General features: G+C 35.8%; 1 protein-coding gene across 1 annotated transcript in view; it reads left to right on the top strand.

Annotated features, from left to right (window-relative positions):
* Positions 1-24,737, top strand: part of LOC308692815 (complex I assembly factor TIMMDC1, mitochondrial-like) — a 41,114-nt gene extending 16,377 nt beyond the window's left edge. Inside the window, exons 5-6 of the mRNA XM_081369220.1 lie at positions 24,276-24,386; positions 24,488-24,737. Of these exons, the coding sequence (XP_081225346.1) occupies positions 24,276-24,386; positions 24,488-24,638 (262 nt within the window). The 3' untranslated portion in view covers positions 24,639-24,737. The remainder of the gene's footprint in view (positions 1-24,275; positions 24,387-24,487) is intronic.
* The last annotated feature ends 257 nt before the right edge of the window (positions 24,738-24,994 follow it).

Raw genomic sequence — 24,994 nt, 5'->3', positions numbered from 1 at the left:
AGAAAGATTAGTTAGAAATAAATAAATAAAGATTTGTTAGTTAGAAAGAAAGAAAGATTAGTTAGAAAGAAAGAGAAAAAGATAGATTGGTTAGAAAGAAAGAGAGAAAGATAGATTGGTTAGAAAGAAAGAAAGAAAGAAAGAAAGAAAGAAAGAAAGAAAGAAAGAAAGAAAGAAAGAAAGAGATTAGTTAGAAAGAAAGAAAGAAAGGTAAAAAAGAAAGATTAGTTAGAAAGAAAGAAAGAAAGATTAGTTAGAAAGAGAGAAAAAGATAGATTGGTTAGAAAGAAAGAAAGATTAGTTAGAAATAAATAAATAAAGATTTGTTAGTTAGAAAGAAAGAGATTAGTTTGAAGAAAGAAAGAAAGATTAGTTTGAAAAAAGAAAGAAATATTAGTTAGAAAAAGAAAAAGATTAGTTAGTTAGAAAGAAAGAAAGATTAGTTAGTTAGAAAGAAAGAAAGATTAGTTAGAAAGAAAGAGAAAAAGATAGATTGGTTAGAAAGAAAGATTAGTTAGAAAGAAAGAGAGAAAGATAGATTGGTTAGAAAGAAAGAGAGAAAGAGATTAGTTAGAAAGAAAGAAAGATTAGTTTGAAGAAAGAAAGATTAGTTTGAAGAAAGAAAGATTAGTTTGAAAAAAGAAAGAAAGATTAGTTAGTTAGAAAGAAAGAAAGATTACTTTGAAAAAAGAATGAAAGAGATTAGTTAGAAAGAAAGAAAGAAAGAAAGAAACAATGAACCAAAGATTAGTTAGAAAGAATGAAAGATTAGTTTGAAAGAAAGATTTGTTAGTTAGAAAAAAAGATTAGTTTGAAAAAAAGAGATTAGTTAGAAAGAAAGAAAAGTTAAAAAGAAAGAAAAGTAAAAAAGAGAATAGTTAGAAAGAAAGAAAAGTAAAAGAAAGAAAGAGAAGTTAAAGAGAAAGAAAGAAAAGTTAAAAAGTAAGAAAAGTAAAAAAGAGAATAGTTAGAAAGAAAGGAAAGTAAAAGAAAGAAAGAGAAGTTAAAAAGAAATAAAGAAAAGTAAAAAAGAAAGATTAGTTAGAAAGAAAAAGAAAGAAAGATTAGTTAGAAAGAGAGAAAAAGATAGATTGGTTAGAAAGAAAGAAAGATTAGTTATAAATAAATAAAGATTAGTTAGTTAGAAAGAAAGAAAGAAAGAAAGAAAGAAAGAAAGATTAGTTTGAAGAAAGGAAGATTAGTTTGAAAAAAGAAAGACAGATTAGTTAGTTAGAAAGAAAGATTAGTTAGTTAGAAAGAAAGATTAGCTAGAAAGAAAGAAAGAAACAATGAACCAAAGATTAGTTAGAAAGAATGAAAGATTAGTTTGAAAGAAGGATTAGTTAGTTAGAAAGAAAGAAAGATTAGTTTGAAAAAAGAAAGATTAGTTAGAAAGAAAGAAAGATTAGTTAGAAAGAAAGAAAGATTAGTTTGAAAAAAGAAAGAGAAAGAAAGATTAGAAAGAAAGAAAAGTAAAAGAGAATAGTTAGAAAGAAAGAGAGAAAGATAGATTGGTTAGAAAGAGAAAGAAAGAAAGAAAGATTAGTTAGAAAGAAGAAATAAAGATTAGTTAGAAAGAAAGAAAGATTAGTTTGAAGAAAGAAAGATTAGTTTGAAAAAAGAAAGATTAGTTAGTTAGAAAGAAAGAAAGATTAGTTTGAAAAAAGAATGAAAGAAAGATTAGTTAGAAAGAAACAATGAACGAAAGATTAGTTAGAAAGAAAGAGAGAAAGATAGATTGGTTAGAAAGAAAGAAAGAAAGAAAGAGATTAGTTAGAAAGAAAGAAAGAAAGAAAGGTAAAAAAGAAAGATTAGTTAGAAAGAAAGAAAGAAAGATTAGTTAGAAAGAGAGAAAAAGATAGATTGGTTAGAAAGAAAGAAAGATTAGTTAGAAATAAATAAATAAAGATTTGTTAGATAGAAAGAAAGAAAGATTAGTTAGAAAGAAAGAGAAAAAGATAGATTGATTAGAAAGAAAGATTAGTTAGAAAGAAAGAGAGAAAGATAGATTGGTTAGAAAGAAAGAAAGAAAGAAAGAAAGAAAGAAAGAAAGAAAGAAAGAAAGAAAGAAAGAAAGAAAGAGATTAGTTAGAAAGAAAGAAAGAAAGGTAAAAAAAGAAAGATTAGTTAGAAAGAAAGAAAGAAAGATTAGTTAGAAAGAGAGAAAAAGATAGATTGGTTAGAAAGAAAGAAAGATTAGTTAGAAATAAATAAATAAATAAAGATTTGTTAGTTAGAAAGAAAGAGATTAGTTTGAAGAAAGAAAGAAAGATTAGTTTGAAAAAAGAAAGAAATATTAGTTAGAAAAAGAAAAAGATTAGTTAGTTAGAAAGAAATAAAGATTAGTTAGTTAGAAAGAAAGAAAGATTAGTTAGTTAGAAAGAAAGAAAGATTAGTTAGAAAGAAAGAGAGAAAGATAGATTGGTTAGAAAGAAAGAAAGAAAGAAAGAGATTAGTTAGAAAGAAAGAAAGATTAGTTTGAAGAAAGAAAGATTAGTTTGAAGAAAGAAAGATTAGTTTGAAAAAAGAAAGAAAGATTAGTTAGTTAGAAAGAAAGAAAGATTACTTTGAAAAAAGAATGAAATAGATTAGTTAGAAAGAAAGAAAGAAAGAAAGAAACAATGAACCAAAGATTAGTTAGAAAGAATGAAAGATTAGTTTGAAAGAAAGATTTGTTAGTTAGAAAGAAAGATTAGTTTGAAAAAAGAGATTAGTTAGAAAGAAAGAAAAGTTAAAAAGAAAGAAAAGTAAAAAAGAGAATAGTTAGAAAGAAAGAAAAGTAAAAGAAAGAAAGAGAAGTTAAAGAGAAAGAAAGAAAAGTTAAAAAGTAAGAAAAGTAAAAAAGAGAATAGTTAGAAAGAAAGAAAAGTAAAAGAAAGAAAGAGAAGTTAAAAAGAAATAAAGAAAAGTAAAAAAGAAAGATTAGTTACAAAGAAAAAGAAAGAAAGATTAGTTAGAAAGAGAGAAAAAGATAGATTGGTTAGAAAGAAAGAAAGATTAGTTATAAATAAATAAAGATTAGTTAGTTAGAAAGAAAGAAAGAAAGAAAGAAAGAAAGATTAGTTTGAAGAAAGGAAGATTAGTTTGAAAAAAGAAAGACAGATTAGTTAGTTAGAAAGAAAGATTAGTTAGTTAGAAAGAAAGATTAGTTAGAAAGAAAGAAAGAAACAATGAACCAAAGATTAGTTAGAAAGAATGAAAGATTAGTTTGAAAGAAGGATTAGTTAGTTAGAAAGAAAGAAAGATTAGTTTGAAAAAAGAAAGATTAGTTAGAAAGAAAGAAAGATTAGTTAGAAAGAAAGAAAGATTAGTTTGAAAAAAGAAAGAGAAAGAAAGATTAGTTAGAAAGAAAGAAAAGTAAAAGAGAATAGTTAGAAAGAAAAAGAGAAAGATAGATTGGTTAGAAAGAGAAAGAAAGAAAGAAAGATTAGTTAGAAAGAAGAAATAAAGATTAGTTAGAAAGAAAGAAAGATTAGTTTGAAGAAAGAAAGATTAGTTTGAAAAAAGAAAGATTAGTTAGTTAGAAAGAAAGAAAGATTAGTTTGAAAAAAGAATGAAAGAAAGATTAGTTAGAAAGAAACAATGAACGAAAGATTAGTTAGAAAGAATGAAAGATTAGTTTGAAAGAAAGATTAGTTAGTTAGAAAGAAAGATTAGTTTGAAAAAGAAAGATTAGTTAGAAAGAAAGAAATTAAAAAGGAAAGTAAAAAAGAGAATAGTTAGAAAGAAAGAAAAGTAAAAGAAAGAAAGAAAGAAAGAAAGAAAGAAAGAGAAGTTAAAAAAGAAAGAAAAGTAAAAGAAAGAATAGTTAGAAAGGAAGAAAAGTAAAAAAGAAAGAATAGTTAGAAAGAAAGAGAAAGAACAAAAGAAAGATGGATTATTTAGAAAGAAAGATAGATTAGTTAGAAAGAAAGATTAGAAAGACAAAGATCAGTTTGAAAAAAGAAAGAAAAAGAAAAAAGAAAGAGAAAGAAAAGTAAAAAAGAAAAAGAAATGTTAGGAAAAAAGAAAGAATAGTAAGAAAGATAGATAGATTAGTTAGAAAAATAAAAAGAAAGAAGGATTAGTTAAAGAAAGATAGATAGATTAGTTAGAAAGAAAGATTAGAAAGACAAAGATCAGTTTGAAAAAAGAAAGAAAAATAAAAAAGAAAGAGAAAGAAAAGTAAAAAAGAAAAAGAAATGTTAGGAAAAAAGAAAGAATAGTAAGAAAGATAGATAGATTAGTTAGAAAAATAAAAAGAAAGATGGATTTGTTAAAGAAAGATAGATAGATTAGTTAGAAAGAAAGATAAATTAGTTAGAAGAAAAGAAAGAGATTAGATAGAAGGAAAGAAAGATAGATTAGTAAGAAAGAAAGATAGATTAGTAAGAAAGAAAGATAGATTAGTTAGAAAAAGATAGATTAGTTAGAAGAAAAGAAAGAGATTAGAAGGAAAGAAAGATAGAAAGATTAGTAAGAAAGTTAGATTAGTTAGAAAAAATAAAAAGAAAGATGGATTAGTTAAAGATAGATTAGTTAGAAAGAAAGATATATTAGTTAGAAGAAAAGAAAGATTAGATAGAAGGAAAGAAAGATAGATTAGTAAGAAAGAAAGATAGATTAGTTAGAAAGATAGATTAGTTAGAAGAAAAGAAAGAGATTAGATAGAAGGAAAGATAAATTAGTAAGAAAAAAAGATAGATTAGTTTAAAAGAAAGAAAGATCAGTTTTAAAAAGAAAGAAAGATTAGTAAGAAAGAAAGAAAGAAAAAAGAAAAGTTCAAAAGAAAGAAAAGAAAGAGAAAGACAGGTAAAAAAGAAAGAATAGTTAGAAAGGAAGAAAAGTAAAAAAGAATAGAGAAAGAAAGAAAGAGAAAAATGTTAGGAAAAAAGAAAGAATAGTAAGAAAGAAAGATAGAATAGTTAGAAAGAAAGAAAGAATAGTTAGAAAGGAAGAAAAGTAAAAAAGAAAGAATAGAGAGAAAGAAAGAAAGAAAAATGTTAAGAAAAAAGAAAAAAAATGTTAGGAAAAAATTAAAGAAATGTTAGGAAAAAAAAGAATAGTAAGAAAGAAAGAGATTAGTTAGAAAGAAAGATTGATTAGTAAGAAAGAAAGAAAGATTGATTAGTAAGAAAGAAAGAAATAAAGATTAGTTAAAAAGAAAGAAAGATTAGTTAGAAATAAAAAAATAGTGTGAAAGAAAGATAGATCAGGTAGAAAGAGATAGATAGATAGATAGATAGATAGATAGATAGATAGATAGATAGATAGATAGATAGATAGATAGATAGATAGATAGATAGATAGATAGATAGATAGATAGATAGAAGTTTGAAGATAGATAGATAGAGAGATAGAAAAAGTTTAATGAAACAACTTAATGAATGATTGGTTAGAAAGATATATAGATTAGTTAGAAAGAAAGAAAGAGAGAGAGAGAGAGAGAAAGAAAGAAAGAAAGAAAGAAAGAAAGAAAGAAAGAAAGAAAGAAAGAAAGAAAGAAAGAAAGATTAGTTATTAGTAAAAAAGAAGATAGATATCTTAAAGCCAAAGCTTTATCCCGAGGTTTTCCCGCAGCCTGCCGGATCCGGGCTGTATCCAGATCTGATGAAGGACCTGCACCTGGACCCGATTTCATAGCAGGGTGCTAAACTAGTTTCTCCTTATGGAGGATCCCTTTACCACTCTACAGATAAAGCGTTGTCGGGCAAATTTGGTTCGCGTATCTACCCCAAAGTGATACAATTCTGTATCAAAAATGTTAAGGCCAGACAAGTAGTTTTTAAGGCTTGGTTTGTAGGGAATTACAAACCTGCGCACATAGATTCAAACGCGTGTTTATGTGCGCAGGTTTGTAATTCCCTACCAATAGACTGAACTCATAATACGCATGTGCACGCCATCAGCGTTCTCACAGGTTTCGCGTTTAAAGTCTGTGTAGAGTTTCCTGTTAAAACGGTGTCGTGTTAGCGGCCCCTAAGTTAATAACTAATGATCGTTGCGATGGAAGTGAATCAATCAAATTAACTTTAGCTGGAAAATAACTTATATTCAAGAACTGCTATAAAGCCAAAACAGTCTCTGTTACTTTAAACTATCCTTGTATCTCTGTAAAGCCGCTTTGGAACAATCTTCATTGTTAAAAGCGCTATATAAATGAAGATGACTTGATAACGGTCAGATAAGTATGATTTAAAGGGGGGGTGAAATGCTATTTCATGCATACTGAGTTTTTTACACTGGTAAAGAGTTGGATTCCCATGCTAAACATGGACAAAGTTTCAAAAACTAAGTTGTACGTTTGAAGGAGTATTTTTGTTCCAACAATACTCCTTCCGGTTTGTCACAAGTTTCGGAAAGTTTTTTTCGAGTATGGCTCTGTCTTACGTAAGATAGAGCGGAATTTCCTTATATGGGTCCTAAGGGCACTTCTCCGGTAAGATCGCGGGCGCGCGCGCACTCGTAGAACAGAGCAAGAGAGTGAAAGCAGTTCGCCATCAAAGCGCCCTGCCCGGCTTTTGGGAAGTCAATGTCACCAAAGAAGTGTGTTTTTGGTTGCCAGGGCAAGACAACCCTGCACAGATTCCCAAAGAACCCAGCGTTAAGGAACCCGTGGATGGAGTTTGTTTTCCTGAGCATAAACGGAGTTGTGTAAGACTGTTGTTCCCTGCATTTCGACGATGATTGTTTTATAAACAAAGATCGACGGATTTGCAGATCGTCTAATGCTTAAGGATCGAGCAGTCACAATGATAAAGGTTCGCGGTCGTGCGTTGGAATGGTGAGTAAAACTGTTGAACAAATGTCTCTGTGTGTTGTTAGCTCGGCGCGTTAGCACAGCTAAGCTTCGCCCACACGGCCCGCCCCCAGCCGCTCGTTTTTTTTCCGGAAAGACTCGGTACAGCCAATCTTTCAATTAAAAATATAATAAAACAAAAGACTTTTTGGAGATATGAAGGATGCAATACTACTCTAAAGGTACTCAAGATTAACAGGAGATTGAGTGAAAATGAGCATTTCACCCCCCCTTTAAACCATGCTAATGCAATTCCACTAATGCCAACATAATTTTCGAGTCTATTTAACAGAATGTTGTGGTCGATGGTGTCAAATGCTGCACTAAAATCGAGTAACACTAATAGAGAGATACAACCACGATCGGATGATAAGAGCAAATAATTTGTGACTTTAACAGGTTTTGCTTGGAAAGCCAATATGCGAGATGGGCGTGAACGAGGAGTGGTTTACACCTTAGAATACAATGTCCCACCCACTCTGTATAATTAGCCATTCATTCAGGTGTGAAACTGACTGAGCCACAATGCAAGGACAAAAGATATATTTAGAAGAAGACTTATATTGACCATTTAAGATTTTGATACATCTATCTTGTAAATATGTTTTGCTATTTTAATAAAAAGGTTACAATTACAACAATAATTACAATTTCAACAATATTTAAAGTGTACTCTTTCTTTGTAAAAAAAAATGATTATAGGCCTACATTTTATCTATGTATTCATATTTCAGTCGATTTTTACTCATCTCAGTATAGCAATACAGTTTGCTAAAACATCATCATTCATTCACACACGCGATTTAAATTTAACTTCTGGCAAAGATGAAGTTGACGATAGGCTATTGACTCGCGATCTTCGCAGTAGGCTAGTGTTTTGGATGGTTTTGTTTAGAACCAGCTTTCTGTAAATATATTTCACATTTTTTAGACATGTGAGGCGAGTAGGCTACGGTCTGGTTCATGATGATCTCCAGTTCAAGCACCTTATGTTGTGATTGCTAGCCTATATTTACTTTAAATCCAGGAAATTTGTTAATGAAAAAATTATTAAAATTAAGATACAATTGATACAAAATGAAATTCGTTTTAAAGAAAGGATTTGTACTTTCTGTTTTGAGGTCTCTGTGAAAGTTTGAAAGTCTTTTAGTGCTTTTTTTAGAGCGCTCACGTCCATAATGGAGAACTGTCACGTAATATTGTTTTTTCCTCATAAATGCGAACACGAAAAATAAAAGACAAAAGACTTTTAAGTAAAACTTACTCCGAAATTTGGTTCTCGGCGGAATTCGCTCTTCAAAATGCTGCCGTTCGTCGTCTGAGTTACAATCTTCCTCTGAGGAAAAGGTGCATTCTTCCTCGCTGTCCAGAATCATCTGAAGGGCGTCTTTATTACCGGAGAAGCGTGTCATACTCAAAACGCGATGAACTATCAGTAAGTCTGATGAAGAAACTGTTTTTATGGCATTGATCGGGGGCGTATGCGATGCATACTAGATCACCTAGCTATTTACATGTGAATCGCGCCGGGGACGGGGCGGCTGCAGCTCATTTAGAGATAATGAAGGGAGAAGGAAAAACGGTACCTCTCCTTGCTTTCAAACGGATTACATGAGTTGAAAACATTTGTTTTTTATATAAATTACTTAATTTAAAAGAAGAGATTTCAAGCTTCATAAAGACATATCTCACGTGCCTGTGTGAGAAGTATTCGCTGAGTTATGATTCATTTTCGGACGCGTTTCAGAATGGACTACACGGACAGAGAGAAGGCAGAACTCGCTTCGTGTTTATTTTTCTTTATTTGGCGAAAAGCACAACACTTTGTTTTTATTGTGAGTATACACAAAAATAATACACATTTAACAGAATCGATTGATGTATGAAACTCCTATGGAAAATCAAAGTCAACAGAGTATTTATGAGTTTCTTTTACACTGATAAAAAAAAGCGAGCTGGTATCGCCGGCGATACCGTCGACCTCAGGGGGTTAATGAGAGCAGTCTCAGTACTATGGTACGGTCTAAATCCTGATTGAAAATCCTCGCAGATATAATTTCTTTCTAAAAAGGAACATAGTTGTAAAGAGACTGCCTTTTCTAGTATCTTTGACAGAAAAGGTAGATTTGAGATCAGCCTGTAATTGACTAATTCTGTAGGATCAAGTTTCGTTTTTTTTTTATGAAGTAGTTTCGGAAGGAAACATCTCTTTAAGTAGCTTAGTCGGTATATGGTCTAACATACATGTTGTCGATTTAGATGATTTAACGAGTTTAGAAAATTCTTCCTCTCCTATAGCAATGAATTAATCAAATTTTTCCTTAGGGAGACTACAATGCACTGCCTGATGCGATATTGTAGTAGACGGTTGCATAGTTATAATTTTCTCCCTGATATTATCAATCTTATAAGTGAAGTTCATAAAGTCATTATTGCTGTGCTGCTTGGAAACGTCTGGGTTTGAAGCTTTATTTTTCGTTAGTTTAGCCACTGTTTCAAATAAATACCTAGGGTTTTGTTTATTTTCTTCTAATAGGGTTGAAAAATAAACAGATCTAGCAGCTTTTAAGGCCTCCCTGTATGCAATCGTGCTCTCTTTTCATGAAATGCGAAATACCTCTAGTTTTGTTTTCTTCCAGTTGCGCTCCATTTTTCTGGCTGTTCTCTTAAGGGCTTGAGTGTTCTCGCTGTACCATGGCATTGGACTTTTTTCTTTTAATCTTCAAGCGCAAAGGAGCAGCTTTGTTTAAAGTGCTGGAAAAGAGAGAGTTAAAAGTTTGTCACAATATTGAGTTCTTCTAAGCTATCTGGGATGCTGAGATGATGAAAGGAAGATTATTAATAAAGCAATCTTAAGTTGCAGAAGTGATAGGTCTAACATATTTGTAACACAGAGTTGGCTTTGCAGTAGGGGTGTAACGATTCGTTTTAACAACGATTCGATTCGTATCGCGATTCGTGGTTGTTGATACAATTCAAGGACGATATTGGTTCATTTAGAACGATACGATCTGAAACGATTCAGTGACTTTTTAGCCAAAAATTCTTGTAAGGGAATCAGGTATCAATTAATTATAAAATAAAAATATATTTTAAAAATATATTTTCCTGCTTTTTTATATATAAAATATTTTATATATTTTGTCACGGCAGACTACAAACAAAAGGTGTGAGGACTCAAAAGCTGGAAAAATAAGTATTTATTAATAAAAACACAAAACAAAACCCACGAGGGGGAAAACAGAACTAAGTAAATACAAAAACAATAACAGACTGTGAAAATCTCGGGGAACACGAAACAAAAGACAACGTACCGACACAGACTGCAAACAAGAGGGAACTAATAAAGGGAAACTAATCAGGAGGGAACAGGTGGATGAACTCAAACAATAATCAGATAACAAGGGGGAGGGATCAGACAATAACACGAGCACATGGCCCAAAATAACAAAACACCCATGTGCAGCACAAGACAGGACAGGCATGTGACATTACCCCCTCCCTATGGAGCGGCTACCAGAGGCTCCATAAGACCCGGACGGGACGGAAGGGACAGACCAGGGCGGGACGGGAGAAACAAAATGTTTGGGACACCAGAGTGGCCCACAGGGTTCAAGAGGCCAGGACGGAGCAGGCTGTGCAGACGGCCAGAGTGGAGACGACAGTTCATCTGGCGGCCAGGGTGGAGACCTTCCCTCGGGTGGCCAGGGCTGAGACGACCCTTCGGGTGGCCAGGGCTGAGACGACCCTTCGGGTGGCCAGGGCGGAGACTCTCCCTCGGGCGGCCAGGGCGGAGACCTTCCCTCGGGCGGCCAGGGCGGAGCAGACAGTCCATCGGGCGGCCAGGGCGGAGACAACCCCTCGGGCGGCCACGGCGGAGATGACCATTCAGGCGGCCAAGGGACAGGCACCACCGGCTCAGGAACAGGAACAGACACCACCGGCTCAGGAACTGGAACAGACACCACCGGCTCAGGAACAGGAACAGACACCACCGGCTCAGGAACAGGAACAGACACCACCGGCTCAGGAACAGGAACAGACACCACCGGCTCAGGAACAGACACCACCGGCTCAGGAACTGGACCAGACACCACCGGCTCAGGAACAGGAACAGACACCACCGGCTCAGGAACAGGCACCACCGGCTCAGGAACAGAAGCCACAGGTTCGGCGTTGGTCATCCTCTCCAAAAGCACAGGCTCGGCAGACGTGACGTGAACAGGCTCTGCGGCGGCCATCCTGTCCGAAGACACAAGCTCGGCAGGCGTGACGTGAACATGCTCGGCGGCGGCCATCTTGCCGGAAGACACAGGCTCGGCAGGCGTGACGTGAACAGGCCTGGCGGCGGCCCTCTTTTCTGAAGACACAGGCTCTGGATCGGCAGACGTGCTAGGTCACTGGGGTGGCACCGGCAGGGTGAGCAGCTTGGGCGGGGCCGGTAGGGCGAGCAGCTTGGGCGGGGCTGGCAGGGCGAGCAGCTCGGGCGGGGCCGGTAGGGCGAGCAGCTTGGGCGGGGCTGGTAGAGCGAGCAGCTCGGGCGAGACCGGCAGGGCAAGGTACCAGGGCGACGCGTCAGGGATGGCAGTCACCTCCGGGATGGCCTCCGGGTTAAGAGCCGCCGGACAGGTCATTGAGGAGGCCTTTCTCTTCCTCCTCCGTCTCCGGACCACCAGAACTGGGACCACCGGACTCGGGACCACCGGAACTGCATCCACCGGAACTGCATCCACCGGACTCGGGACCACCGGAACTGCATCCACCGGACTCGGGACCACCGGAATTGGGACCACCGGAACTGGGACCACCGGAACTGGGTCCACCGGAATAGCCACGGAGGGGTTCTTCCTTCTCCTCCTCCGTTTCGGAACCACCGGAACTGGGACCACCGGAACTGGGTCCACCGGAACATAGACCACTCCCCTGGCGATCCTCTCCCGATGGCGAATGAAACCCTCCACCATCGCCTCAAAACTGACATGATCAAAATCTCTACAGATCAGCCAGTCCATTGGTTCATCCAGCGCATAATTAAACAGATCCCTGCAAGCCTCCTCGCCCAGGTTCAGCCCTTCAGCAGCGCGACGGAACCTCTGACCGAACTCCCTCACCTCCATCCCCCGTTGACGGAGGGAGACCAACTCCTGAAACCGGAGAATCCGCTCCCATTGCGGACAGGAGACTGGTTGCGCCTCTCTTCTCCGCTGAGTCCTCATAATGGTCGGTACGTTCTGTCACGGCAGACTACAAACAAAAGGTGTGAGGACTCAAAAGCTGGAGAAATAAGTATTTATTAATAAAAACACAAAACAAAACCCACGAGGGGGAAAACAGAACTAAGTAAATACAAAAACAATAACAGACTGTGAACACTCTGGAAAATCTCGGGGAACAGGAAACAAAAGACAACGTACCGACACAGACTGCAAACAAGAGGGAACTAATAAAGGGAAACTAATCAGGAGGGAACAGGTGGATGAACTCAAACAATAATCAGATAACAAGGGGGAGGGATCAGACAATAACACGAGCACATGGCCCAAAATAACAAAACACCCATGTGCAGCACAAGACAGGACAGGCATGTGACATATTTTATATATAAAATATAAACGGGAAAATATATTTTCCTGTATATTTTCCTGCTTTTTTTGTCCTTTGCCAATCACACCTATGATCAGTTCAAACTCACATTGTCCAATTTAACTTTGGCGAGTATTATGAAGCTAAAATATGAATATAATGCACTCTTATCTGCCCAAATTAGTACACTTTTATCAAAGATAAAGCAGAGACAATTTGAACAAGGTGACAAACCCAACCGCTTGTTAGCTCGTCAACTTAGGGGCATACAAGCTAGTAGAGCCATAAAAACCATCAAGTTAAAATCCGGGGCCTTGACCAATAAACCAACAGAAATAAATACGGCACCACCGGCTCAGGAACAGGCACCACCGGCTCAGGAACAGGCACCACCGGCTCAGGAACAGACACCACCGGCTCAGGAACAGAAGCCACAGGTTCGGCATCGGTCATCCTCTCCAAAGCACAGGCTCGGCAGACGTGACGTGAACAGGCTCTGCGGCGGCCATCCTGTCCGAAGACACAAGCTCGGCAGGCGTGACGTGAACAGGCTCGGCGGCGGCCATCTTGGTGAGTATTATGAAGCTAAAATATGAAAATAATGCACTCTTATCTGCCCAAATTAGTACCCTTTTATCAAAGATAAAGCAGAGACAATTTGAACAAGGTGACAAACCCAACCGCTTGTTAGCTCGTCAACTTAGGGGCATACAAGCTAGTAGAGCCATAAAAACCATCAAGTTAAAATCCGGGGCCTTGACCAATAAACCAACAGAAATAAATACGGCACCACCGGCTCAGGAACAGGCACCACCGGCTCAGGAACAGAAGCCACAGGTTCGGCGTCGGTCATCCTCTCCAAAGCACAGGCTCGGCAGACGTGACGTGAACAGGCTCTGCGGCGGCCATCCTGTCCGAAGACACAAGCTCGGCAGTAAAGGAAAACATGATAAAATAGCAATTCTTGCCTTGGATGCTTATAAAGCATTTGACAGTGTGGAATGGTCCTACATATTAAGCACCATCGAAGAATTTGGACTGGGACAAAATTTTTCTTCGTGGGTTGAGATGTTGTACCTTTGCCCCTCGGCCTCTGTTCTCACAAACAATAACAGATCACCTTCTTTCCGCCTTCATTGTGGTATCCGTCAGGGCTGCCCACTGAGCCCTTTACTTTTTGCTATCGCGATGGAACCTTTAGCGATAAGTATAAGAAATCATCCGCATATTTCTCCTGTTACGATGGGGGGTGTAAAACACCAGATCTCGTTATATGCGGATGATGTTCTTCTTTTTCTTTCAGAGCCAGAGAGATCTCTGCCTTTCTTGTTCGACCTAATCAGAGAGTTTGGTACCCTTTCTGGATATACTGTTAACTGGCAGAAAATTGAGTTTATGCCATTATATGATACGATGGATCCAGTTTTTGTTAATAACCTCCCCTTTTTAATTCAACTGTAAGTGAATTAAAATATCTTGGTATCACTGTCCCTAGACATTTCAAAAGTTTATATGAAACAAATCACAAAGTTATGATAGACAAACTGAAGAGTGATGTAGAGACTTGGCAAGTACTCCCTTTAACAATGACTGGTCGTGTCAACACAATCAAAATGGTTACCTTACCCTGGTTTCTCTATTTGTTTCAAAATGTCCCAATATTTCTAACCCAGTCATTCTTTAAGACACTTGATTCGGTGATCATGCCATTTATTTGGGGGTATAAAGCCCATCATCGTATATCTAAAGCTCATATCTGTAAAACGAGAGATGTAGGAGGCCTAGGCCTTCCCTGTTTTCAACACTACTATTGGGCAGCCAACTTAAGGGCCTTAATGTATTGGCGTAGTGCATATCTCAAGGTATTGACTACCACCGTTCCTGCATAGCTCGTTATTGAGCGGGATATTCAGGATTCCTCCCTCCCCGCTTTACTCTTTGCAGAAAATAAACCTATTAGAAAATTTAAGAAATGTAACCCTATCGTTGTAAATTCTTTAAAGATGTGGTATCAGCTTAGGAAGGTCTTTAAACTCCCTCAAACTTGTTATCTTACTCCCATAGCCTATAACCATGCATTTCCTCCCTCGCAGACAGATACAACTTTTTCACCATGGAACGAAAAATGAATTGTATTGATAGGTGATTAATATATTAACAATGTATTTGCTTCTTTTAGCCTAGATATTCTTAAGTTTTTCTTAAGAGTTTCACACAGCTGCTTAGCACACACCTGCTGCACAGTGAGCCTGCAGACAGACTTTAATGCCTCAGTCAGGTGCAACAAAATGGGCAGCAAATTGAAAAAGGCACATACATAGTTCAGCATGCTCCACATAGTGTGAAGTTAAAGACACTAACATGCTCACTATTATTGGACTTGGAAATGAAAATGAAAAAACTAAATGAAAACATACATTTAAAAACACAACTCCAAATTGAACTAAAATAAAATAAAATGAATGGCCAGACATTCTCTTTTTTTATTTATTTTTTATTTTTATTTTGGATACTTGGTGTATTATAAAACCTAAAAAGCTTTACAACCCACCTGCATTAAACATGAAAAAAAAAACACTAGATAACACTAGACTGTGTGCAGACCATTAATGTTGTTAAATGTTTAAATAATACCAGTTATCACAATAACTTGTACACAAAAGGGCTGCACAATAACTGACAGCCCTTAAATACTAAAATCAAAATGAAAAACTAAATTATTAAATTATTCATTTATAAAAACTAAATGAAAAGAAACTCAAAAACAGAAGAGAAAAAAGTAATGAAAGTGTAGCTTGAAAACACATAAAATAGGAATAACTAAAGAAAAAACTATAATAACCCTTGTAAGAGTAGACCTACTATCTTTGGTCAAACTCCTTTCTTGGTGTATAGTGAATGCTAGTTTGTTATTATGCACCTATTATGCAAAATTAACTTTTACATGGTGTTTGAGCACTTAAGTATGTCCACAGTGTGTGTAAACAACCAGCCTATAATGTTAGAAATCCCAGTACTATTTTTTATATATATATATAATCCCAATAAATCAGAAGCAGTGTCTGAAAATACGCTGTTCAAGATTTTCCCCTTCTGGGATGTCACAGTAGGTGCAAGCCCCGCCCATGACAGATGACAACCTGCCCTAATAGCATAGATCCCGTCCTGAGTGAGCCGCATAAACCAAGTTTCCATCCACTTTTTGTTGTCGACAAAGTGAATATGCGTAAAAAACAGATTGAGAAATTTGCTGTCTCCAGCCTGTTTCCATTCATTTGGCATTTTACAGATTAAATGGTGTGTAATGATGTCATCCCTAAAAAAAATGCATTGTCTCATAAGTTTTGTTGTATCGCTAAAGAAATCTGCCCTTGAGCTGTTTCCACTTGAAGCCGGTAATCACTTTTGGAAGTATCTGACAGTCCCTCCGACTCAAAATAAACCAATATCATGGAGTACTGTGCTGTAGAAAATATAGGCTGCACAGTATAATACTGTCAGGTGTTCAGCTGCATATACACAAACTGTGTATTACTAAAAGTGTATTAAAGTACTCTAAAATGTGAGCTTTACATTGTAATTAAAACATTTACATTAAAATTTGCATTCTAAAACACACTGAAAATTGCTTGCAAACAAATGGCTCAAACAAAAGATGACCTTAAAACATGCTTTTATTAAAGCTAATACCTTTAAGAACAACACAACACTAGATAAACTTTTAGATTTATTCTCATACAACATTAGATAGACTTTTACCATATGCCTTAAAACAGGCATACATAATTACATACATACATACATACATACATACATAACCTGTTCATAAAATACAAATATACTCTTAAGTCAGGCTTCAGTGAACACTAGCCAATTTTTTTATATCAAAACAAATAGTTTATAAAATATATATCAGCATTTTATACTTTTGGACTGATGGTTAAAGTCTTTTTCTGCAGTTTTCCCAGTTATTTTACACACCTCTTTTCTCTGTGCAGCTTTGGTTCTCTTTTCCGGATTTATTCCAATAAAGTATCTGAAAAATAAGAGGAGAAAATTTTCAATTAAAATGATTTGCAGTGTATAATTTTGGTTATCTAAAAAATTCTAACCAAAAACTACTGGATAATTCACTGAAGACTTGGAATTAACTGCAGAGATTATACAGAGTACATTTATAGTCAGTAGATTCTAGCATGAGGCCCATAAATGTGGATCTTATCCTGATAAACAAAAGTTATGTGTCAGTCTGGAGTGTGAGCTTTGTTTTAGAGAAACAAAATGCATGTCTAACATGTCTAATATGACATACTTACCAAGAAGGATCAAACAAGGAGACACAGGCAAGCATTTTCTCAAGGTCAGCAGGTTTGGCAGACATCTATTGGTAAAGAAAACAATTTAAGATGACTGACAGTATTTGTATCTGTAAATACAAAATGTAAAACTTAATGTGCTACTTGTTGCTTATATTCTACAGAGGCAATAGGCCTAACATATTCAGAATATGAATGGTTTATGTAAAAATTATTATTTTCTCATTTACTCACCCTTATGCAGATTTAAACTCTGATGATGCAAAGGACGAAATTTTAATGGAAATGAAATGTCTGTTTGTCCCTACAATGGCAAAGAAGAGAACGGGGATCAATAATGGGGAACACCAATAGTCATAGTAAATGAAAGATAAAATTAGCCTAATTTATACGGGTCACATGTTTTAACCAGTTTTCTGAAGTGATTAAATTTCTCTCACCGTACATCTAGCAATTGGAGTCTAGTTTTTTGATGCTTTGGTCTCAAATCTTTGATATTACATGAAACGACAGGTGACCCCAAAATTAAAATTAGCCCATGATTTACTCACCTTGAAGTCATCCTAGGAGTATATGACATTCTTCTTTCAGACGAATACAATTGGAGTTATATATATATATATATATATATATATATATATATATATATATATAAAATGTCCTGGCTCTTCCAAGCTTTATAATGGGAGTGAATGGCAAGTCCATACAAGTGCATCTATCCATCATAAAAGTGTCCCAAAACTGCTTTGAGGGGTTAATAAAGGCCTTCTGAAGTGAAGCGATGCATTGGTGTAAGATAAAATAAAAATATCCATATTTATAACTTTATCAACTAAAATAACTAGTTTCCGCCAGGCGGCCGTACGCATCGATTTACGGCGAAAGAGTAACACTTGAACATGACGCACGAAGTAATGACGAACGCGGTTGCTCAGCCCTGTTTGTTTGAACTGGCATAAGTCGACTTGCGTATATCCATCTGCCGGAAGCTAGTTATTTTAGTCGATAAAGTTTTAAATATTACATTTTTTCTTACAAGAATGCAACGCTTTACTTCAGAAGGCCTTTATTAACCACCGAGAGCCATTTGGGACACTTTTATGATGGACAGATGCACTTCGATGGACTTTAAAAAAATGGTGCCCATTCACTCCCATTATAAAGCTTGGAAGAGCCAGGACATTTTTTAATATAACTCCGATTGTAATTGTCTGAAAGAAGAATGTCATATACACCTAGGATGGCTTCAGGGTGAGTAAATCATGGGGGAATTTTCATTTTTGGTTGAACTATCCCTTTAATGGTACTGTACCTTTATGTCCCTTTTGGAGTTTGAAGGTTTGGTCCCCATTCATCTTCCATTGTTTGGGAAAACAGACATCATTTCTCCACAACAATATCTTAATTTTTCCTCCAAGAGAAAGAAACAACACAAGGTTAAGTAAATGATGAGATAACTACCATTTTTAGGTGAACTATACAGGTGTTAATAGAACAAACAATAGGCAAACTCACAGTTCTTTAAAGAATGAGTCCTTGCTTCTCTACAAAGTTAGCCTTCAGGAGTTTAACTACAATGACAAGGAAAACATAATGTAAAGAAGAGATACCTAAAAAAATAATCTCAATAAAATAGAAAAATCAGAAAATTATCAACATTCCGTCCGTCCATCTGTTATGCTGCTATTTCTGCAGAGGTTTGAACATGCACGTTCACAGTAATCACACAAGATTTATGAATTTTGATCATACCTCACCTATCTTTTGCTTCGATAAAGATTGGGACATGTGTCCGTTGCATATGCATAAACTGTGCATGACGGTAGCAAATACAAACGAAATGCAGTCTTGAGTGTTTGCTAACAAGCTCACAAGCATGCTATCGTTTTACTCGGTTACTTTTCCATGATTAAAACACGCTATCCTGTCATCTAATTACACTTCACTGGATACTGTATGTTAATATGTTGACGTACCACTTGGTAACTTACAGATCAAATCAAAGAGTAGTTGCAAATAACAGCAGCAGATAATGGACGGTTTGAATCTCACGTAAAAAAATTAACCACATAAGAAAAAAAAAAAGAAAAAAAACACTCCACACTAATTTTTTACTCAGATAAAGTTAAGGAAAATGTGCAAGTTGAATAAAAGTTTCTTACCCGTTTGAATGTGATGTGATGACAGTCTGTAGGCCTACAATGGGCTCACATTCCTGTGGTCAAAGTCTAAAGTCGCTTCATCCGATTAAAATCGCAAAAATATCACTGGATGTTTAAAATGTAATATTTAAAAGTAATAGGTAGTTTACATGTAAAATAATACTAGGCAGAGCTGCAAAATGACCTCATGCAGATAAACTAAAATGTCTTCCTAAACTCACATGTGCATGGAAAAATATGATATTATACTGTTAAATAACAGTGTCATACTGTTGCTGGTCAACACGCAATTTGAAGCGACCAAGTTCTCCCATAATGCATTGCAAAAAACGGTAACTTGCAGTTATTACATGAAAACAGCATTTTGCTGTTAAATTTTCATGTAAATTTACAGGATTTTTATAGCAACGACAGACGCCACGGGAAAATCGGACCGAATTTTACTATTAATAATAAAAGATAAGCTAAAGTGCATTGTAAATGTCAGTAATTTATCTTTTTTGACTCATTCTTTTTATATAAAATGGTTTAAAGTCTGAAATATGTGAGGTTTATCTTTTTATAAAAACCTTTTTTGTATTATTTTAATGTTTATGTAAACAAAAAGTGCATATTGATGCTAATTTTATTTGTTATTTGCTGGTTTTCGACATAAAACTTGGTGAATTGATTTCATTGTATAGTATTAGTACTTTTTGAACAGGATTCTGTGATAACCGTGATAATTTTTGTCACTATAATCATGAAATGAAATGTTCATGCCATTTCATCTCTAGTTATGATCAACTATGAGCAACTAAAATCAACTAATTATGTGTTTTTTACAGTATATTACTTTATACTTTATTGTCCCATTTCTGGGAAATTTGTCTTGGACAGCATGACATGGCCAGTACACAACTTCGATCACACACAACACAGTACATACAATAACATGCAATAATAAGAGAATAGCAACTTTTCGATGGATTATTTCAAAACTAGCAGCATCCTACATCAATTTTAAAGAAAATCTCTATTTAAAATTTTAACCGCAGTTGGGACAAAAGAGTTTTTATAACGATTGGACTTGCACATCAAGACCCTGAATCGTCTCCCCGATGGTAACAAATTAAAATACATATGTAAAACGTGTGTCATCAGAGACAATTTTTTTCGCTTGCCTTAAAATGGATACCTCATACAGCTCTTGTATGGTTAGTTTTTCCTCCCGCCCTATAATTTTTTGAGCTGTATGCGCCAATCGTGCTAGTTTTGATTTTGATCGAACGGTCAGATTTCAGAAAAAGGGTGAGCTAACACAACCCTGCGGGGCCCCTATATTGGTAGTTTTCATCTCAGAATAGAAATTATTAACTCTGACTTGTTGTGTACGATTAGTTAAAAAAGATTCTGATTCTGTTCTTTTCTCTGACACATGTTGTTGGTTGTGGAAGGTTACTAATGTGATTGCTTTATCTGTAAATTAAATGAATGCTTTTTCAATTTGAATATTTTTTTGGCAATGTATCCAAGTAGGTCTTAAATTTCAATCTTTATGGTCTTAAAATGTCTTAAAGTCTTAAATTTGACTTACTGAAACCTGCAAGAACCCTGTATAAGTTTTGCATTGTTTTGGAATGATTTGATGCATTTTATGTTTTTTTTTTTTTTTTGGATTTCAATCCTGTGGTTTAACCCTCTGGGGTCTGGGCTGTTTTTGGGGCCCTTGAGATGTTCTGACATGCCCTGACATTTGTGCTTTTTTCAGTTACTTATAAACATATTAATGGCAAAGGTGTAAATTCACTCTATAAAGCACAAACAGGGCTACCATAATATGTGAGCCACGTGTATGTACATGTTTTCATTTTTGAGAGAATAATGTTTATGCATGGTTATTGAAAAAACTAAAATTTCTGAAATAAGGCCACAAAACACATAGTAAATATGTGTCAATAAGACTTTTGACTAATGGATGTCCTCGCCTAGAGTTTTTTCTTCAAAATTATGTGAAAATAGTCTTGCTTTATCGTTCACATAAAACCATACATTGATATAAATTGATGTAAAACAGGTTTTGCTTGGAAAGCCAATATGCGAGGGGGCGTGAACGAGGAGTGGTTTACACCTTAGAATACAATGTCCCACCCACTCTGCATAATGACTCTGCATAATTAGCCATTCATTCAGGTGTGACACTGACTGAGCCACAATGCAAGGACAAAAGATATATTTAGAAGAAGACTTATATTGACCATTTAAGATTTTGCTTACATTTATCTTGTAAATATGTTTTGCTATTTTATTAAAAACTTAGATTAGATTAAAAACTTAGATTAAAAACTAGAAATTGCTAAACAAAAGCTTATTTGACGTGGCAGTATTCTACAGTAAAAACTGTACCCAAATCTAGTCAACAAGATGTTGTCTTTCATATTTCGCCTGACTGTAACGTTGTTTTCATGAAATATTAGGGCATATTGTTAATTTGCAGTTTAAAGGCCCTTTCACACTGGACGCGTTTTTTACGCACGAATAATACGCGCGATGGTTTTATTTTTTGATCAGCTGTTTGTGTAATGAGTGCTTTCACACCGAACGCGAACGTGCTGCGGCAAAAAAACGACTTTTTTTTTTTCCGTTTCGATGTCGATTTTTTTTTCCTTTTGCGGCGACAGAAAAGACTTCAGCCAATCATATACTACAAGGACAATGATTGTGTGGCGTAGCATTGCCAACCAACTCGGTTATCACGACTGTGAGTATGTTGTGTGATAGTTTTAGTTGTTGTATAGTCCTGTGCTGTGTAGGCTAGCAGGCTAAACTACACTTGGGATAGAAAGCTAATCGTCAAAGATAGAGATAGAGACCGTGTTTACGTGGCTCATGTGATGGGTTTTGACGCGAACTTTTTCGTTACGCATCCGGTGTGAAAGGGCCTTAATACGTTGCTTATACAAATAGCCTTCATTTTATTTCAACATATTTCAGTCGATTTTTACTCATCTCAGTATAGCAATACAGTTTGCTAAAACATCATCATTCATTCACACACGCGATTTAAATTTAAACTGTCTTTGCCAGCTGTGGTAAACAGCGCCCATCTCTGCCGTTTATTCATTCATAAACAGAAACCCACGTGAAGAAATTCGTGAAGGAAAAAAACTTACTAGTATTCCTCAGCTCGCTCCTCGATATACCCGCACTTCTGAGGGACATTTTTCATTATTATTATTATTCCTCACAGCGCTGCAAGACGGTGTAAACAAGTAATGATCTGAATAAACTTGTGTGTTTTCTCGAGCTGATATGTGGGTGTTCACAGGATTGCACCGTGGATTGCCTCAGCCATTTGCGTTTGAATAGCGCGCGCTCTCCGTGGGCGGAGTCACATTACATCTGAATCAGCTGTAATTAGGTCGACTGGAATCGCTCTCTTTTAATACAGATTTCACAAGATGAGAATATTTGTTTTTTATATAAATTACTTCATTTAAAAGGAGAGAATTCAAGCTTCATGCCTGTGTGTCTGTATGTCTGTTTGACTGAGTATTCGCTGAGCTACAGTTCATTTTCGGACGCGTTTCAGAATGGACTTTACTGGCAGAGAGAAGGCAGAACTCGCTTCGTGTTTATTTTTCTTTATTTGTCAAAAAGCACAACACTTTGTTCTTATTGTGAGTATACACAAAAATAATACACATTTAACAGAATCGATTGATGTATGAAACTCCTATGGAAAATCAAACTCAACAGAGTATTTATGAGTTTCTTTTACACTGATAAAAAAAAAGCGAGCTGGTATCGCCGGCGATACCGTCGACCTCAGGGGGTTAAGAGCTCAGGTCAAACCGAGGTCTTTGAGAAGATGGTCTGTGTTATATCTTGGGGGTCGAACAACCTCTGGCGTTATCTTTGTGGTGTTCCTCGTGCAAGTCACGATGTCTCGTCCTTTTGATCATTAGTCTTGGGTTAACTGCCTAACACTGACAACGTTCTTTTAGCTAGGATCATCTCTTACAAGCGTGCATGGCCATACAGTTCCGTTAGTTAGCTCAGACTGAATGGAGTCTTAAATGACAAATCGTCTGATTAAGGGTCCGGAGTGTGGAGTTGGAATTTGGTTCTTTCTCACAGTCTGAAAGAGTTATTGCGTTCTGATTCACTGTCAGATCTGCTATCACGACCTAAACATTAGGGTCAAAAAAACTTTCTCTGATTTTACTTAAGATAACTAAAATATCCAAGTTGTCGCTTAATTCAACTTCACATTTTAAGTTGACTAAACTTAAAATTAAAAGGCAGCACAAACACTTTGTTGAAAAATTTTAGTGTACATAATGCAATTGACTGGCTATAGTCAGCAATGTTAATATCCTCATCATAGCACCTATTGATATAATGTCTGTGCCAGATAAACATTACAAATCTTCTGTTTTTGAATGTACTAATGAACATGAGTCTCCATAGACTCCCAGCATCTGAGCCACTGAGGACACAGTGGATGAATTTTATTTATGAAGGAAATGTGCCAAAGAAATTAGGTAAAGTTTTATATGCTTGATCAAATTATTTTACGCCAGACTGCTTTGCAAACAAGGGTCAGTTCAACGCTGGATTTGCACAAAAGTTGATTCTGAAAGATGGGTCAATATCCACTGTTTGTGCTCAAACTTCATAAACAGTACAAGTATCTCACTTCATATTTTGTGAATGTTTCCAAATTGCATTTCTGAATGTGCTTATTAGCATGCTGTCTGGCTAATGTGGCTAAAGTTACCATTGTCTCTGACTATTTTCACAGAGACCAGTGCTATGTCATTAGTTTTATCCCGAAAACACTCACCGTCTGCATAATTCATAAACGCACATTTATTATGCACAATACAGTAAGGTGACTGACTTTTTAAACGGTGTATGTTTTCTTAAAGATAAGAGACATGTACAAAGAGTAGTAATTAAACAACAATACCTGTTTTATCTCCATGCAACATATATTCTCTGGTTCTGTAGGCATCCAACTACAGTTCTATAGATGATCATGACGGAACATGCTAATAGACAAGTTGAAAAATGTTAACTCCACAACAACTACATAAATTCATCAACTAATTCATCACACTTCCAGAAGTCAAAGCAGGATCAAGCATTGGCATTCTATGTAGCAGGGACAAACTGTTTGATTAAACAATAAAAATAACAAATTGATTAACATTGATTTAACAATAAGAATATAGCTGGCCATATTGTGTCTGAAATATTAATTATGCTATTATAACTTACTGTTGAATGATAGCAGTATCATTGAGAATAGAATGCTGTTGTTCTGAATATCAGCATGGCTATGATGTCCTGTGCCCCTTGTTTCTATATCTGTGCTGATATTCAATATAGCAGCACTCTTTCTCATGTGATATTGCTTAATTGAATTTGTAAGAACATGTGATGTTACAGGTTGCCGGCTGGAGTTTTAATCATGGGTCTGCAGAAGCTGGGGGGCGAGACTATGCGTGACAAGAGGCGACGAGAAAGACAAGAGTTATATGAGCTGAGAGTCACTGAATGGTTAGTTCAACCAAGAAAAGAGAATATTTTTAAATGCACAGATTTTTTGAAGAGACGCATATCCTTTTGAAAAGATAACTGAGCTGATATTTCCATTGCAGGAATGCTCGTCTAAAGCTTACAGATGATCTAATTGGAGAAATGAGGATTGCGAAGCACCAGGACACTGATAATGACCTTCAACGAATAGAGGAGCTGCTTAGTCAACCAAGAAATGAGAAAGGAGCAAACTCAGTAACATCAGAGACTTGAGAGTGCTAATGGAAAAAACTCAGAATGTTTTTTTTTTTGTCCTCAGGATGTTTAATGCTGAATCAACAATATGCAAATAAAATAATTTGCTGAACATTGTCTAGGATTTTGTATGTGTTCATGGTACCTGCTCCCATTATTATCAATGTGATGCTTATCTTCAAATGTAAATGTTACATTTAGCCTGTGAGTTTCTAAAGTATAGGTAAGATACAAGACAATGGAATGGCTGAATAGGTGACAGGACATTGAAGATGTAAATGAAATGGCCTTTTTTGGTGTGAACTGTTTTGCTTTGTTTAATGAAATAAGAAATGGTTTCACTTGTCTAAAACGGATAGGTCTGAAATTGTAGG

This window comes from Scardinius erythrophthalmus (assembly GCF_964197995.2).
Source record: "Scardinius erythrophthalmus genome assembly, chromosome: 6".
In the NCBI taxonomy this organism is placed as follows: domain Eukaryota; kingdom Metazoa; phylum Chordata; class Actinopteri; order Cypriniformes; family Leuciscidae; genus Scardinius; species Scardinius erythrophthalmus.
This window is presented reverse-complemented; position numbering and strand designations above follow the sequence as displayed.